The sequence below is a fragment of the Pseudopodoces humilis genome, chromosome 3 (genome assembly GCF_049639895.1).
Source record: "Pseudopodoces humilis isolate 2021_Gansu_Grassland_sample_001 chromosome 3, ASM4963989v1, whole genome shotgun sequence".
Taxonomy (NCBI): domain Eukaryota; kingdom Metazoa; phylum Chordata; class Aves; order Passeriformes; family Paridae; genus Pseudopodoces; species Pseudopodoces humilis.
In genome coordinates, this window is record NC_142202.1 from 111,639,234 (window position 1) to 111,657,511 (window position 18,278).

Consider the following 18,278-nt stretch of genomic DNA (forward strand, 5'->3'; position numbering starts at 1 on the left):
CATCGACTTGCAAGGGATTAATTTTGATTATTTTTAAGACTGAGGGGTTTTTGTCGGCAGCATTTTCTGGATAGCCCCCAAAACAGTTCTCTCACCACAAAATCCTAAAATGGTTTGAGTTGGAATAAGCCTTAAATCTCCTCCAGTCCCACCCCCTGCCATGAGCAGGGACACCTTCCACTGTCCCAGGTTGCTCCAAGCCCCATCCAGCCTGGCCTTGGACACTTCCAGGGATCCAGGGGCAGCCACAGCTGCTCTGGGAAACCTCTTCCAGTGACTCAGTGGTTCTGTCCCCGAAGTTTGACAGCACCTGAGCAGGGGCTGAGCTCTCTGTGAGTGCTCTTAGTAAAAAAAACAATTAGTTAAAATTAGACTAAAATAAATTAGGGCAGCTAATAAATATCTGTAAGATACAAAAGCCCAGAGCTATCCTACAACAACTAATGATAAAGTGAATCTCTTCCTCTGGGTTTCAACTTTCCAAGGGGATCAGCACCTTCAGATGCCACATCTTCACTTGGCTTAGCAAACAACTGAGTCCGGTGTGACCCAGCAGTGTGGAAAATCTGTGTTTTCCAGAGAATTATGGCCCACCTTGGCCAAATTCTGCCTCCTTCATTTAATTTCTCCACCCTCTGCCTCACTCCCTGTGTCATTGTGACATCTCCTGTTGGTGCCTGTGTCCACATCAGTGACATGGGGCAGGGTGGCCTCAGAAAAAAGAATGAAGTGGCAGTTGTGGCTTTTATTTTCAAAAAGCTTCCCTCAGTGTAGAGAGAATTGCTATTAAAAAGATAAATAAAAGGAGACAATACTGCAGAAACACCCGTGTTCCAGCCCTGGAACGAGCAATCCTGAGATGTGCTCCGCTGTCCACACCCTCAGTGAAGAAAGGTTTTCCCCTTATGGCTGTTTCCTTCTCAATCCAGTCCTGGTAGCTGTAAACAGGTGTTAAAATCCTGTTGTTTGGCTTTCCTCCACTGATGATGCCGACCTGGAACCACTTCATGGTGTCCCAGTAGCTGCAAACCAGAGGTCCCCCGCTGTCCACCTGCGGCAGAAGGAGGGATGTTACAGCTGGATCCAACCTCAGGTGCCTCAGGGGAGCTGCTTCACACAGCCTGAGTGGGAAAATCAATCTCTGCCTCAGGTTTGTGAGGATTTGGGGAGGGTGCAAAAAAAAATAAGGGAATTTGGAGTCGAAATTTCGCAGCTCGGCTCTGAAATCCTGCAGAATAAATAGATACAGAAGGCAGGAGGAGGAGATCGGTCCCAGGCTCTGCTCAGTGCGCTGCCCTGTCATTCCCAGCCTTTTCCACATGCTCCTGTGGCCCCAGGAGGATACCTGAAACCTGTCAGCAAGAGACAGCATCACAGAGAGAAAAGGGACATTTGCTGTGACTGCTCACTCAGTCCTTGTCTCCTCAGCAAAGCCGCTGCGGGGAGGTGCTGGGTACCTGCCACTGCGAATTCTGGGGGCTGGCACCCAGAAACTGGGCAGCAGATGAACAATAATCCTGACAAATCCTTCTTGAAGCCACAGTCGCTTCCCCTGAAAACTTTCCTGCTGCTGTGAGGACAAGCACTGCTCACCCAGTGTGGCCAAGGCCTTAAATGCAGGTTGCAGCCACCTCAAAGAGAGGAATATTCTCCTGTTGGCTGCTGTAGCTGGAACACCAAGAGCACACCCAGCTCTGAAATCTCTGGACACAAGCCCAGGGAGAAGAGAAAGCAGCACAAAATCCACGCAAGGCAGGTGAAGCACTTTTCTGAGGAAAAGCTGTGTGAGAGCTGGGGGAGTTCATCTGGAAAGGAGAAGGATCCAGGGAGAGCTCAGAGCCCCTTCCAGGGCCTAAAGGGGCTCCAGGAGAGCTGGAGAGGGACTGGGGACAAGGGATGGAGGGACAGGACACAGGGAATGGCTTCCCACTGCCAGAGGACAGGGATGGATGGGATATTGGGAAGGAATTGTTGGCTGTGAGGGTGGGGAGGCCCTGGCACATGGTGCCCAGAGAAGCTGTGGCTGCCCCTGGATCCCTGGAAGTGTCCAAGGTGGGCTGGATAAGGTTTGGAGCAACCTGGGATAATGGAATGCACTAGAAGATTTTTAAGATTCTTCCAAGCAAAACCAAGTCTGGTTTTCAGGACATCTTCAGCGCTGTGCAGTCCCTGCTATAAATAAATTTCCTTGCACTGTGTGTTTGAGTCTTTTTTTCCACCTTTTCTAACCAGCACTTGTGGTAAACAAATTCAATACAAATCCATTTCCCAAGACAGCAAACTTTACTGGGAAATGTTGTCCTTCCCTGTTTGCACACCACTTTGGGAAACATCTTTGTCATTAATGGATGAAACCCCTTCTGCCAGCAGCTACCCTGAGCTAACACACATTAATTAACGAGCAAGGAAGGGGCTGAAGTTCCCTGTGCAGCTCATCAGCACTCGCTGAAGTTTATGGCTGAATTTCCACTCCAATAGCTGGAGGGTTCTGGTCATTAATATTCTTATATTTTTCTTTTCTTTTTTTTTTTTTTCCTTTTTTATTTTTTTTTCAGTTCAGTATTCATTCAGGAGGTAAAAATGAAGATAAATGCAGAGGAAATGTTTGTAGAATCACAGAATATCCTGAGCTGGAAGGGACTGACTTAGACCAGAGATTTACAAACTCATTTAGGCTGGAAAAGACCTTTCAGATTGTTGAGTCCAAACATAAAATCAACAGTGTTTGTTGTTATTATGGCCATGTCCTTGCATCTCAAGCAGTGCTGCTGGACCCTCTTCAGAACCAGCATCTAAAGGGGTTTCCTGACCTTATTTCAGCCAAGAATTCCCGTGAAAACCGCAGAGGTGACCTTGGAGCCGCGCGTTTCGGGCATCCTGTTGGGATGAATGAGCATCCCCGAACGATTCGATTACCGGGGATTTCACTGCGGATCCCCTCGGGGCAGGAATGCATTATCCTGGCGAGGGGAAAGCGCTGGGAGCCTCCCACACGGGGATAAGGAGCTCGGTCTGGAGAGGGGGAGCTCGGGATGCTCCGCTCCAGCTCTTCCCAGCAGGAAAAAGAAATAAAATAAAATAAAATAAAATAAAATAAAATAAAATAAAATAAAATAAAATAAAATAAAATAAAATAATAAAAATAAAATAAAATAAAATAATAAAAATAAAATAAAATAAAATAATAACAATAAAATAAAAAAAAATAAAATAAAATAAAATATAAAAATAAAATAAAATAAAAAATAAAAATAAAATATAAAATATAATAAAATAAAATAATAAAATAAAAATAAAATATAAAATAAAATAAAATAAAATAAAATAAAATAAAATAAAATAAAATAAAATAAAATAAAATAAAATAAAATAAAATAAAATAGAGATTTTTCAGAAAAAAAGAGATGGGCTTCAGCCTCCAATTCGGAGGCTGTTCACACTTGGAAAGGGTGTTCTTTTACAAGTGAATTCCTGGTGTCTTGTGACTGTCCCGGGGGAATTGTCGCACCGGGAGCCGCGGCAGGGCAGGGATGCGATTGGCACGGGGCGGTGGCAGAGCCAGAGAACCCTGTTAAACTCTGCCTCACCCAGCTTCCCTCTCAGATCAGATCTGATTTTCTCCTCTTCAACCACATCCATTCGGTTCCCGGCCCGGGATGTTTGCGGGACGGGTGATTTAAAACTTGGGCAGAGAGGGAGTCCAGGGATGCTCTGAACAAACAGCCCAGGCAGCAGCTGCAAATCCATTTCCCTAGGAAATTCCCAAATCCTTAGGATTTCCCTAATCCACAAGGCCTGGGCCCCAAATCCTGATCTCTTTCCACACGGGTTGAGCTCCTCCGCTTCCTGGGTACCACTTCTCACACGCCATTTCTCTAAACTTCAGCACCTTCACATGAGGATTTTATCACAAAATGGGCCAAACCATCCTCCCCGTGTGATAATCTCACGTAAACAGCAGCAGCCCGGATGAATCAGGAGCCTGGTTTTCACAGGACTAAAGATGGAGAAAATAAACTCAGTCCTCGGGCATTTCTGAATATCCCTGTATCCACCTTAAGCCTTCAGGAACGCCGGCCCGAGGTTTTCCATCCTTGTGTAGGAGAGGGAGTGGGAGGAGCGAGTTTTTGAGTGCTGGGACAATTATCTCAGCTCTGTGATGCTTCCAGTAACGCTAATTTAATGAACGCTCAGGTTAATGACTCTGAGGATTGAAGAATTATTAAACGCTGTTCTTTCAGGCTCCCACATCTTGGTGCGGAAACGTTCCTGGTCAGCAACACACACCAGATACCTTCTCCTGCTTTTCCCTCTAAGTGCCAAGTTTCTGGATTGGAAAAACCAAACTAAAAATAGCAGCTTTGCTTCTGTTTCATGTTTCTTGTCATCTCAAAGATGAGCGAAAAGCAAGCGCAACAAATCAGATCTGGTGCTGAATTCCTGCCTGAAACATGTTAATCCTCCCATTAGGAGAGGTGAAAGCAATGATACATTCACTGATAAATAGCTGTGGGTTGTATAAAATCTGCCACTGCCTAACAAGGTGCTTTGTTCACTGAAGCTGACCAAAAATTTCATCTTTTTCACTGCAGCCAAAACCTTTTTTTTTTTTTTTTTTTTTTTGTGAGCATCAGGAGTCTTTCTGCTGCCTTTAGCGGGCTTTGGATCAAAAGTGTAATCTCTCTTTTACATTTGTATTCGTGTCTGCAGCACAGCCATTGATCAGAACAAACACGTTCAGCCACATAAATCTTCCGAGGTGGGAGAAGCTCTGGGGGTGGGAGAACAACTCATCTGATCCTCATTAGGTGGATGCACAATCCCTGCAAGTCATTGCTGGTTTCATTTTCATGTTGGTGAGCTCTGTGCAAATTGGAGACAATCAGCACGGGAATAGCAGCACTGGGAATAGCAACAGTGCCCATCAGAGCTGCCCTGGCTGCTGGAGGCAAAGGCTTTGGCAAACATCACTTGCCCAGCTGTTTCCAGCTGCCTTTGAAGAGGGAGGAAAAGGGTTGTGGCCACATGGATGTGCAGGTATCAGAAATGCACCAGGTAATACAGGGCATTATATATTATATATTACACTCCTCTCACACTAACCCTTTGAGAAGTTTCAGCTCCTCTGTCCCTCCATCTCCCAGCTGGAAAATGGGAGAAGATGACCCGAATTCACCCACTGAGATGTCAGCAGGGGCATGAGTGACTGCGGTGGCACAGGCAGTGCAGATGCCTCTGGCCAAAGCCCTGTGGCCCAGACTCCTGTCTCTGTCATCTGCAGCAAGTGCTCAGGGGAGGAGAACGAGGAACAGGGCAAGTATTTACAGAGTTGTATTTACATCCCAGTGGCTAATGGCCTCAGAGAGATCTTCATCCAGGAAATTGCCTAATTGCTTTTTGAATCCATTTATCCCTTAGGATAAATACCCACAACATCCTGGTCAGCGACTCCCATAGTTTAATTATCTAATGGAAGAGAAAACACTTCCTTTTCTTTGTTTTAGATCTGCTGCCTGTTAAGGCCATCTGACACGCCTCCTTCATGTGCTTGGAGCAGCAGTGACACGAGGACAGCTCTTGACTCCTCTCCATGCTGCCCATGAGGTCAGAAATGCATCACATCGCCATCAGACACCTCTCCTACAAGCCTCAGTCTTTCTCTGCTATTCCCTGTGCTGCCAGGAGCTCTTCCATGTCCCTGTTCATCCTTCCTGCTCCACTTCCCTCCTTTTCTAAAATTACCACTCCTTTCTTGGATGGAATGGATGGGAATTACGCAGCGAGGCTCCCAGGAGTAGTGCCCTGGCACAACACATTTGCTTTGCCACTTATTCCTGTCCTAATAATTCTTAATGCTCTCATTGCCCTTTTGACCTCCCCAGAGCCTCAAGCTGATGTTTTTGAAGGACTACCCACAGCCCTTCTGACATGGTAATAGCTAAATTAGAGCCTATTATGGCCAGTGTGCAGCCAGAATGGCTTCTCCGTATATCCATTACTTTTTCTTTATCAATAATGAGCTGCAGCTGCTGTTTTAACCCCCAGTCACTCAGAATAATGGGACCTGCTGCACGTCTGCACAGCCACCTTTCACTTTGACCACTTTGAAGAACACTGTGGCATTGGCCAACTTGGTCATCTTGGCATTTTGCCCTTCTGGAACATCAAAATTCCCTCTTCCTGGAAGTTCTTTCTCTGCTCAAATCCTTTCCACTTCATGACAGCGCCATTTCTCCATGAACTCTTGGTGAGGAATCTCCTTGCAAGGTTTTTGGGAGTCTCAGAACATGTTAGATGCTTGAACCACCCTCTTCCACAGGGTTGGCAACTCCTTTAAAGAATTTGGATGTGCCTCTGAGTCACAGCTTCCCCTCAAAAGCTGTCACTGAATGAGAAGCGGCTCCTCTGAATCATCACAGCCATTCCTCACTCCCAGGGCAAGCTGGGATTTTGTGTTCAGCTGGATCCAGAGCTGCACCAGGACACAAAACCATGCTGGACTCCCAAACAGCTTCAGTCTGAGGGAGCAAAATCTATGACCCGGAGGAAGAAAGCAGAAGAGACACCCAACATCATCCTCATCGCCATCCCAGGGTCTTAATTTTTCACAGATTAAAGAGCAGAGACATCAGAGCCTGAATGTGCTCACATGTCTGCCCACACCCTAAAATGATAAAGTGATGAAAGCCCCAAAAACTCATGGGCCATGGGAAAAGTGTTCTGATTTCTGTGAGCTGCACATCAAAGGATTGAAAAAGAAGAAAACTGAAGGGACTGCAAATGCAGAAACACCTCTCCACTGCTTCATTCTGGGGCTTCCCAGAACACCTTCCTGCTTAAAGCAATCTGTCCCCTGGGGAGAAGAAACACCTCATGGTGGTAGCAATAGCTCAGTGATGGGAAATCCATGGCAAGGATGGGGAGTGGATCACTCTGTTCAATAGGAAAAGAGGAAACAGCCTCAGATTGCACCACAGGAGGTTGTGGTCACTGAATATTAGGAAAAATGTCTTCAATGAAAGAGGTGTCCAGCCCTGGCACTGCTGCCCAGGGCAGTGGTGGAGTCACCAACCCTGAAAATGTTCAGAAAACAGGTGGATGTGGTACCTGGGGATGTGGTTTCATGGTGGCCTTGGCAGTGCTGGGGGAATGGTTGGACTCGATGATCTCAGAGGGCATTTCCAACCTCATTGATTCTGTGGTTCTACTATTAAGGTAAAATACAATAATAAAGTACTTTTACGTGGTTTGCAGTAACTTTGGACTGAAATGTGGGTAACTTTGATTCCTAGCCCCAGGGAACATCTGGCTGATAGGCAGAAGGACCTCAGAGCTCCTGTGGATGCTCCCCACCACTACAGACTGCAGCCAGACCCTCATTTAACCACCTCTGTTCAGGTATTTTGAGCAGCTTCAGGGACTGACCACACTATCCTGGTTTGTGCTCTTCTCCTTGAATCCATGACAATTACCTATAAAAACCACAGCTTTCATTTGCAGACTTCTTTCCTTTAAAAAAATCTATTTAATGAGTCTTTCTTGGCAGTTTTGGGGCCATGTTTGGACCAGAAAAAAGGTGCAAGACCATGTGAAAGGATGCCAGAGCTTTTCCAGTGGAAGCATCAGGCTCCCACTGCAGTCACTGGGGCATGGTTTGAGGTGGGAGCAGTGGGATTCCAGGGGATATCCTGGGATATCTAATAGAGAATTAAATGTAGGCAACTGTCCTGCCTCGGACCCAAGTGCCCCCTCTGTGAGCTAAAGCCCTTCAGCTGGATTTCATTTCATGGGGAGCAATAAACACACATACAGGGCTTGATGTCTTTTTAACACAGATGCTTAAAACAATCTCAGCGACTCCCATCACCAGGCATTTTTTTTCTCCCTGTTGATGTTAAAGTTGGTTCTGTGGATGCTGATGGTTATAGAAAAGACATCTGTGAAATGGCTGGAAAAGCCCACCCAGGTTTGCACAGAAACTGCTGCCTTTGCTCCAGCTCTGTGGGGTGAGAGCCCTGAGCATCCCAGAGCCTGTAAAGGGCATTTCAGAGATGGGGCAAGGGGGAATGGCTTTAACCTGAAAGAAAGCAGGGATGGATGGGATATTGGGAAGGAATTGTTGGCTGTGAGGGTGGGGAGGCCCTGGCACAGGGTGCCTGGAGAAGCTGTGGCTGTCCCTGGATTCCTGGAAGTGTCCAAGGCCAGGTTGGACAGGGCTTGGAGCAACCTGGGATAGTGGAAGGTTGGAACCAGATGAGCTTTAAGGTCCCTTTAACCCCCAACCATTGTGTGATTTACTGCCAAATCCCCCCTGCTGCAGGCTGTAGGAGGGGGTGGATACCTGCAGCCCAGGACTCACCTGAGCTGGAACCACCCCACTGCTCTTGGGGGTCACACAACGATTCCTTCCCCTGGAATCAGAGCAGGGCCCGGCCCCCCTTCATGTGCTGCTGAACTGTAGGTGACCTGTGACTCCAGCTGCACACACTTTGTCCTAATCACCACATCAGAGCTCCCCCCACAGCCCCTCTGGACGATAATTGGGCCATTTACTGAATTTTGCCTGGGCAGGGAAGGCACTGAAGGAGACATTTGCTTTGTGAGCCCCTTATACTCTAATTATTGTTCAAGTTACCATTGCATCAGAGCCTAACAAAAGATGCTTAAGAAAGCAAGGAATGAGACATCAATTGTGGTTCATGGGGTCATGGAAGAAATGTAGCACACAAAAAAATAATACATAGGCCATCTCCAGTGTCTGTTCCTTAGCACTTGTACCCCCTGAACATCCATTAATGTTAATGTTTATGACTAAATAGAACTATAAGTCAATTACAGCTCCTGGTAGTGTTAATTCCCAGCCAATCCATATATTTGTCTGCAGAACTGACAGAGAATTGGGATAAAATAGATTTTTCTTTTTAAGGGAATGGATAATTTTTTTAAAGTACAAATACTTGGGAGCTCTGCTATTCAATCTCCTTGAGTTATTAAAGGAACATGGTCAGTTATCCACAAATTAGGCTGGTCTGGTATGAAGGCAGCTGGTGAAATGTCTGAGCCTTTTTATTCATGGCTTTTCTATTCAAGCTGCACCAGGGGAGATTCACATTGGACATCAGGAGGAATTTCTTCCACAATCCCAGGTTGCTCCAAACCCTGTCCAGCCTTCTGGACACTTCCAGGGACCGAGGGGCAGCCACAGCTTCACCTGTGCCGGGGCCTGCCCACCCTCCTAATATTCCTTCCTAATATCCCATCTAAATCTCTCTTCTTCTGGTTTAAAACCATTCTCCTTTGTCCTGTCACTGTCTCCCCATGTAGAAAGTTGTTCCCTCCATCACAGTTCACAGATTTGGATCCAGATGTGGATCAGGTGGACTTTCAACCTTGAGTCCAGCAACTTTCCTGCCTTAGACCTGCTCTGGACATGAAAGCACGTATCCTGATCCTCAGCAAATCCCAGGAAAGTTTAATATCAGGTTTTTATCTCCTCTGTGTCCAGGGTTCCTCAGGCTTCAGCAAACTCATCATCTCCAGGGCTCATTCCCTGACCAGGAATCTCTGCCTTCCCGAACTTCTAATCCTTCCTGGCCTCTCCACAGCGACTCGTGGGTGGCTCCTGATCCATGCAGAGCTGGAGCCTGGAAGTCCCCCAGGAGACAGCTGGATAGAACAGACCAATGCCATGCCCAGGGCATGAAACCTGGCCTCACTCTGACCTGACACAAACCCTGTCATCCTTACAGGCAATGGTAGCTTCAGGGGCTGCACTGTCCACAGTGGATTGTCCAGTTCTGGGCCCCTCACTCCAAGAGGGGCATGGAGGGGCTGGAGTGTGTCCAGGGCAGGGAACGGAGCTGGGGAAGGGGCTGGAGCACCAGGAGAGGCTGAGGGAGCTGGGAAAGGGGCTCAGCCTGGAGAAAAGGAGGCTCAGGGGGCCCTTCTGGCTCTGCACAACTCCCTGACAGGAGGGGACAGCCAGGGGTGGGTCGGGCTCTGCTCCCAGGGAACAGGCACAAGGAAAAACAGCCCCAAGCTTGCCAGGGGAGTTTTAGATTGGAAAAATTTTCTTCTCTGCAAGGGCTGTCAGGCATTGGAAGGGGCTGCCCAGGGAGGTTTGGAGTTCCCATGCCTGGAGGTGTCCCAGGAAGGTCTGGACATGGCACTCAGAGTTCTGGGCTGGGGACAAGGTGGGGTTTGGGCACAGGTGGGACTCAGTGATCTTGGAGGGCTTTTCCAACCTGATTGATTCTGGGATTCTGCCCAGTGGTCCCTGTCCTGTCCCAGGCCATGAGCAGGCAGCCTCCTACGGACAAGCCACCAAGTTTCTGACCCAGCCCAGTGAGGCCAAGATGTGCCCCCCTGGCTTTAATCAGCATTTCTCAGAAATCCAGGAAACCATCCAGCAGCAAAACACTTCCCCTCCAGCAAATCAGCAAAATCTGGTAACAAGTCCTGAAATCCTTGTTTCATCCCTGAAAAGTAGAACTTTTATCCTCAGCTCTGGTTTTGTCCTGTTCCCTTTTATTCCAGTTTACAAAGTATTCCTGCCTGGTCAAGATCCCACTAAAATCAGAGAGATGCTGTATTCTGAGTTTTATCACCCATACAAAGGATGTGTGCTTCTGCTGCTTGGAAATCTCACATTCCTACTTCATTCCTCAGACAACTCTGACATTACTGTGGATCAAAGTAGCTTCTTCATCAGCTTTCTGAGTCCAGGAGATTCATTTTGCTGGGAACAAGTGCTCCTGCTATTTCACCAGCATCATTCACCCACAGAACTTCAGGCTAGGCTGGGCTGGGCAGTGCATCCTTTAATCATGTTAATGTTATCCTGTGGCAGGTTTCTTTTCAAGATTTTTTTGATTTAATTTAATGGAGGTGAAAGTCACTCCTTGGATGGTTTCAGAGGCAGATGGAACTCTGGCTAATCAAAAAATCATTTCGCAAAGCAAACTTTCCCTCGGCATCCCATGGTCCTGGTGCCCTCTGCCTTTGCCCAAAGGTCAGAGGATGTCTCTCCATCCTGGGTGCTGGTTTAGTTCCTTCAATGAGTAATTGCTACAGGATGGAGCTGCCCATCCATGTCCCCACCCAGACCCCCAAGGATATGTATAAAATACAGCTGGATGGGTCTTGGAGCAACCTGGGATAGTGGAGATGTCCCTGCCCATGACAGGGGGTTGGAACTGGGTGAGTTTTAAGGCTCTGTCCAACCCAGACCACTCTGTGATTCCTAGAAAACCATTTCCCAGTGGAGGAGGGAAATCTGTCTGGAGCCAGAGGCTGCAGGAGAGCCCAGTCCTTTCAGTCTCTCAGGAGAGGGGTTCAAAGCTGGATGCTGTGAATGACAAAGTGATTTTTGACTTCCAGGCTTCGTTTGACACCAGGACAGCAACCCTGGGGTAGGAATGTGTTGTGAGGGCACAAGTTCTGAGTTTTTCCTAATTTAGGTGTTTGTGTCAGCTCCCTGACATTAAATACTGCTCAGACTGTGATTCAGCTTGAAAAGTGCCTCGTTCTGTGTCACCAACACACTGCCACAAGATGTGACTTGTTCTGGCACCCACAGAACAACCGAGCAGATTTGGGTCAGAGCCAACACCTCACCTGAGAAATGTTTCTAGTATTTAAATTAAACACCCCCAGACTAAACTTCCCTCCCAATTCTTCTGCCTTAAACCTCCTGGGCAGCCATTCCTGTCTTCTTTAAGGCCGTGGAGCAGACCAGGAATGCTGGTCCCTTTACCTGGCAGCCTCCTCCTCCTCCTCCTCCTCCTCCTCCTCCTCCTCCTTGCTCTGTCTCAGCACACATCATGGTCCCCACGAGGTGTGGGATCTGCTGCAGGCACTTCTCCCTGCTGATCAGCTTCGTCTGTGTTTTCTGCAGCACATGGGATGCTGCAGCAAATGAAAAGAGAAGGATCAACAGAGCTGCAGAGCAGCTGGAGACTTCCCTTGGGAAGAATCTCAGCTGGATTTCTAAAGCATCGCAGGGCAATGGGGTCTCTGGGCAGAACCGTCGGGTTCTGGGCTTGTGGGGTTGTACAGGGGATCCACAAGTGTTGGCAAGGATGAGTTTGTGCTCCTGAGTTTATCACAGAATCCCAGAATGGTTTGGGTGGAAAGAGACCTTAAAGATCATCCTGTGCCACCCCCTGCCACTGGCAGAGACACCTTCCACTATCCCAGGCTGCTCCAAGCCCTCTCCAGCCTGGCCTTGGACACTTGCTGGGATGCCAGACTACTGGGAAACCCCCAAAGGGATGGATTTTCCTGCTGGTGGTCTTGGTGATGACCTCAGAAACCAGTCTGAGGGGCTTTTCATGGGATCCTGTAGAAGCCCCTGCAATCAAAGTCCACTGAGCTTTCCCCAGAATTTTAATTTTGAAAATACAGAATCATGGAATCATTTACATTGGAACAACCTCTGAGATCATCCAGTCCAACCATTCCCCCAGCACTGCCAAGGCCAGCTCTGACCCTGTCCCCAAGTGCCACATCCACATTTAAATTCCTACGGGGTTGGGGACTCCAGTACTGCCCTGGGCAGCTGTGCCAATGCCCAACAACTCCTCCAGGGAAGAGTTCTTTTCCTAATATCCAATCTAAACATCGTTCTCCCCTGGGAGGGCTGCAGGGCCACGCCTCACACAAGGGACCAGCTGTATCTTCACAAAGTGGCTCTAGGGATGGCAGCACACAAAGGAAATATCTGCTTTATTCTTCCCTTGGGATGGGAATACAGAAATCACAGCTGTAAGTGACAAAAAGACAGAAAATGTGCTGGGCTACTTGGAAACCCCACTTATTTCACCCACGTTTCTCTCTAAAGTGAACCTGAGTCTAAAGGATAAAACTGAGATCTTCAGATCGTTTGAAACTCACTCCTTGTTTCATATTTCACTGTGCTAAATCCTCCCAGCACCTTCAGGAAACTGTGACTCAATGCCAAGATCTAAAAGATGGAAAGTGGTCACATCCCTTTTCCAGCTAAGATGGAAGTTCCCAAAGACGAAATTGCTTTGGTGTAGGAATCTCCAGGAAGGTGAAGCCCTTCTCTTATGGAGAGAAGCTGCAGGAGCTGGGGGTGTTCACCTGGAAAAGAGAAAGCTCTGGGAAGACTTTAGAGCCTATTCCAGCCTAAAGTGTCTCCAAGAGAGCTGGAGAGGGACTGGGAACAAGGGATGGAGGGACAGGACACAGGGAATGTCTTCCCACTGCCAGAGGGCAGGGATGGATGGGATATTGGGAAGGGATTCCTGGCTGTAAGGGTGGTGAGGTCCTGGTACAGGGTGCCCAGAGAAGCTGTGGCTGCCCCTGGAAGTGTCCAAGACCAGGCTGGACGAGGCTTGGGGCAGCCTGGGATAGTGGGAGGTGCCCTGCCCATGGCAGGGGGTGGTTTGGGATGAGCTTTAATGTCTCTCCAACCCAAACCATTCCCTGATCCAGGACCTTTTGGCTTTGCCAATATCACATCATCACACCCCTCTCTCACCACACTCGGATTCTGCTGGATTTCTTCCAAAAAACAGGCAGAGGGTGGGGGCTACCAGGGCTGTCAGTTTTTGGAAGTAGAACCCACGTCAGCTGAGCCCATAGAGCAGCACGAGGCCGATCCCCAGAGCTGCTCCGTGGATTTTGCACAGAGGAGCTCAAGAGAATTCCTGCAGGGGGACTCTGCAGCAGCCCCTCTGTTCTAGGAACACGTTACCTTGGTGAAATGGGAGAGTTTCACAGCTTCAGGAGTGTTGTGTGCTACTGCTGAGGGAGAAAAATGAAGCCTAAGAAGGCGAATGCAGAGTTTCATGGGAAAAACGGCAACACTTTGGAGCAGAATAGCAAGGATTTAATGGGATATTCACTTATTGCCTCCTGGGAAGGACAACTCAAGCTCCAGGAAGCCCCTGCCCTCCCAGTCCTGATTAATTCTTTCCAATAATGAAACAGCTCATTGGCTATTTAGTGACATTTGCTCAGAACAGACATTTTGGGTCACAATTCTGGAAGACCACAATTTTGGTCACAGTTCTGGAACTGCTTTCATTAGGGATTAAATGAGATCAATTAGCAACAGCAATCTGCAGTCCTAAATGAGTGATAGAAGGAGTGGCCAGAACCAATAAGTCAATCCAGCTCCTGGAGGTGTTAAGCCAAAGATGGCCCCAGACCTTAATTTCCTTTAGTCTAGACTATTTTAGACCCAGCCTAACTGGGTGATTCATAGAATATCCCAAACTGAAGTTCCCACAAGGATCCCACAAGGTGACAAATGTTCAAGGCCAGGCTGGATGGGGCTCTGAGCAACCTGGGATAGTGGAAGGTGTCCCTGCCCCTGGCAGGGGGGTGGAATAAAATGAGCTTCCCTCCAGCCCTAATAATTCCATGCTAATTCTGTGCTAATTTACCTACCAGGGTGAAGTTTATCTTAATCTGGGTACCAAAAAGAGGTCCAAAGTTTGGAAATGGCACCAAAATAGGTCCCAGAATTTGCCCTGGGGTTCTGTTGGTGACTGGTTCTTGCCCTGAAGGGGAATCTGGTGGATGTGCAGAGGTTGGGGGGGTCTGGATGTGTTAGCCAGGGAGGTGGGGGGTGGAACTTCATCTGGAAAACCCCTCATGGCAGAGGCCATCCACTTTAAATGGATAAAACCCCTCTTCCACCAGCAAATGCATCTCCCCCATCACCTGACCTGCACTTGTGTTCTCCCAGCCAGCAGCCCAGCAGTGCTGCCACATGTCCTTGTCACACAGGAAGGGCAGGCAGATGGGAATTTTCTCCTTGCTGAACTCGATGGGATTGCTGAGCAGGATCAGGGCAATGTCGTTTTGCAGGCTGCTTCTGTTGAATTCCTCGTGCAGGATCAGGCTGTCCGGGTTGTACTCCTCCAGCGGGAGGCTGAGGTCAACTCCCCCCGCTGCCACCGTCAGGTCTGGTGGCCTTAAAAGCACAACAGGACACGGTAAACATGAGGGATTTGGGTTATAAAGGTTGGTGCCTCCTCCCCAGAGCAGGGCATGGTAGTGGCTTAGGCAGTTCAGCTGGAATTCCCGAGGAATTCACCCTCACTCCCAGGAAAGGATGATTTCCAGGGCAGAGAGGTGCAGAGGTAGAACGTGAACGCAGCCAGGTTATGAATAACAGTCACTACCACACAGATGGAATGGTCTGGATCTTTTGGATCTCTGTGCCCTGGGCTGGCTGCTCAGACCCTGCTGTCCCCAGCCAGCTGCTCCAGGCTGTGCTGCCTCAGGTCATTTGTCACCGAGCAGTCTCGGCTGCTGGACCTGCCACGTTTTGGAGGGGACTCGCAGAGGGCTGGACTCTGCCCCTAGACACTGCATGGAGTTGATTTATCCAGAGCTTGGTGTTTTAAATTCAGAGTCTCCATGAGGTAAAGGTGTTTTCTGTGCAAAGACAAAGGTGATTTGGGGGATACAATGAGCTAGAATGGAATACATCGCCTTTTCCAGGGTACTGGAACAGGTGTAGATGCACAAGAAATGCTTGGGGACATCAGAATAGCATTAGGAACATTTATCCAAGGTTTCTCAGGCCATCCCTCAAAGAATTCCCCATCTTCTTCTCCTGGTTATGCAGATTTCTGCACATTCCCTTGTTCAAAAACGGGCCTGTTTCCCCCAGAGGAGACAATCCCTGTTTTCAGGGCTCAGCTACACCAATGTGGCACGTGGACATGCACATCCTGCACCCACCAGGAGGAAAGTCATCCCCCCACTGTGCCTGGGCTGCCCTCCCACCCCTGCAGCACTCACAGCTTGTCTGCGAAGCAGTGGGCTGCAGTTAAAATCCACAGTGCGCTGATGATGGTGCCTCCACAGATGTGCTTCCCGTGGCTCTGGATGCTCACGAGCCACGGGAATTCCCCAGGACTGACGTCTGTCCCTGTGCCAATCCTCTTGCCAGTCTTCTGGAAGGACTCGTAGGATGGTCGGAGGCCACACCCTGGGTACAAAAAGGGACATTTTGGGCACTTTCAGCAGCCTGTGCTGCTGAAAGGCAGGGGCAGGACATCCCTGAGCACTGAAACAGAAATATCCATGGAATCAGAGAAACACAGAATCACAGAATGGTTGGGGTTGGAAGGGATTTAAAAATAATTTTTCCAACTCCATTCCAACCCCAGCTTCCGCCAGACAAGGTTGATCCAAGCCCCATCCAACCTGGCCTAGGACACTTCCAGGGATCCAGGGACAGCCACAGCTTCTCTGGGCACCCTGTGCCAGGGCCTCACCACCCTCCCAGCCAAAAATTTCTTCCCAATATCCCATCCATCCCTGCCCTCTGGCAGTGGGAAGCCATTCCCTGTGTCCTGTCCCTCCATCCCTTGTCCCCAGTCCCTCTCCAGCTCTCCTGGAGCCCCTTTAGGCCCTGGAAGGGGCTCTGAGCTCTCTCTGGATCCTTCTCTTCTCCAGGTGAGCACCCCCAGCTCTCCCAGCCTGGCTCCAGAGCAGAGGGGTTCCAGCCCTTGGAACATCTCCGTGGCCTCCTCTGGGCTCTCTCCAGCAGCTCCACGTCCTTCTGCTGTTGGATCCCAGGGCTGGAGGCAGCTCTGCAGGTGGGGTCTCAGCAGAGTAAAGGGTGAGAATGCCCTCCCTGGATCTGAAATACCAAAATCCATGACATCCCTGTCACCTCCCCAAACCTAAATTCTGCCAAGCACTGCCCAGGAATTTGGGGTGGGAGGGACCACTGACCACGTCCCATAGGCAGGTGGGATAAAACCCTTGTTTAGGGAGTGGAAGGTGCACCAGGCTGCAGCACAGGCCACACCTTTATTCCCCCAGCAGAAGGAATGAGCCCAGCCCCGTCTCACTTACCCACATGTGAATATTCTGCAGCTCTTCTGCGCTGAGAACGCTGAGAAACAAAACCTGCCTGGGCACTGCTGGTCAGGGAGGCTAAACAGGAGAGGGTAAGGAGTAGCATCTCAGTTTATCCTGGTCCAGCACTCTCCCACAGCTCTCAGAGCAGCGATGCCTCAGGACAGCGCCCGCATTCCATGTCAACACAACCCCAGCTGACATCACAGCGCCCGCTCCTTCCTGTTGCTGCAGCACTCAAATGCTCCTTCCCAAGGCAAAAGGGTCACTGAGGGAAAGGTTTGTGACTTCCTCAGCTCTAACAGGGACAGGGCAGAAGTGAAATTTCTGTCTTTATCCTGGGCTAACCTCACAGGATATGGCAAAGGTGCATTTCATGAGCTGGGTGCTGTAGCCCTTGCTGGATCCTGAACCAGCTTTGAAGATCTCAGGAGCTGCTCCTGTATCAGCTTTCAACTTCATCTCCAAAGCCTGTCATCATGTTAATTTTCTCATTTCCTGGTGATTTTCTCTCCAGTTAGAACATGGCTGGGGTATTGACTCGAGTGTACTTAAACAGGAGAGTTGCCCCATCCCTGGAAATGTTGCAGCCCAGGCTGGACAGGGCTTGGAGCAAACTGGGATAGTGGAAGGTGTCCCTGCCCATGGCAGGGGGTGGCACTGGATGATCTTTAAGGTCCCTTCCCACCCAAACCATCCTGGGATTCTGTGTTTGTAGGAGAAAGCAGCAGCTCTGTCACACGACAATATCCAAAGAGTGCCCAATCAAAACTATCAAATCAAAATCAAAATCAAATCAAAGATGTCTGTAAATAATTCTGAGTGGTAGCAAAATATTTTGGTATGGACCAATTGTAGTATCAATGGAGCCATTATGCTGATTTTTAGACCAACACATCATTTCCATCAGGACAGGACCCAATAAAAACCTCAGCCAGGCTCAGAATTGAGGATATCTATAATAAGAGATTTTCCCAAAGATTTTCCAGCTTGTTTCAAAACAATAACTACAGCACGGAGTAGGAGGGGAGGGAGAGGAATGGAAGAGAACCAGAAGTTATTTTATGAGCCTCCAGATGACTCAGAACCTGAAATGCTTTGCCTTGGAGCACATCAGGAGTCATCCCACCAGAGTCTGGGTTTCACTGAGGTTGACAATGCCTAGGATGAGGGTCACGCTTTATTTCCCTCTCTTCTTTGCTTCTCTGTCACTTCATGCCAAGGAAATGAGACACAAGTGCTGGTTTACTTAGCTGTGAGCACTGAGAGAACTCCGTGGCAGGACAGGTTAGGGGCAGGATCAATTACCACAGAAAGGAAAATTCCAAATGTGCTGTGGGCACATTTTGGGACTTCTCCAGAAAGAGCCTAATGGGGAAATCCTGCCTGAGGCAGCTCCTGTAAGCCTGACCCAGGTGTAATCTGCC

At 48.8% G+C, this 18,278-nt stretch overlaps 1 protein-coding gene across 1 annotated transcript; it reads right to left on the reverse strand.

The window, feature by feature from the left end:
- Nucleotides 1–751: 751 nt before the first annotated feature.
- LOC102108165 (serine protease 55) lies at nt 752–16,957 on the reverse strand. The gene is made up of 5 exons (XM_005528819.2): nt 16,849–16,957; nt 15,784–15,973; nt 14,700–14,947; nt 11,756–11,907; nt 752–1,051 (listed from the first exon to the last, which is right to left on the reverse strand). Exons 1-5 carry the CDS (start codon nt 16,955–16,957, stop codon nt 752–754), a joined length of 999 nt encoding a protein of 332 aa, XP_005528876.2.
- Between the last annotated feature and the right edge of the window lie 1,321 nt (nt 16,958–18,278).

Bases quoted from the DNA above. Each gene is read 5' to 3' on its own strand.
- LOC102108165 (XM_005528819.2), bottom strand. From the start codon at position 16,957: ATGCTACTCCTTACCCTCTCCTGTTTAGCCTCCCTGACCAGCAGTGCC. The intron at 15,974-16,848 runs GTAAGTGAGACG...TTTTGTACCCAG, and splicing joins TGCAGAATATTCACATGTGG to GGTGTGGCCTCCGACCATCC. The intron at 11,908-14,699 runs GTCAGGTGATGG...CATTTGCTGCAG, and splicing joins CTGGGAGAACACAAGTGCAG to CATCCCATGTGCTGCAGAAA.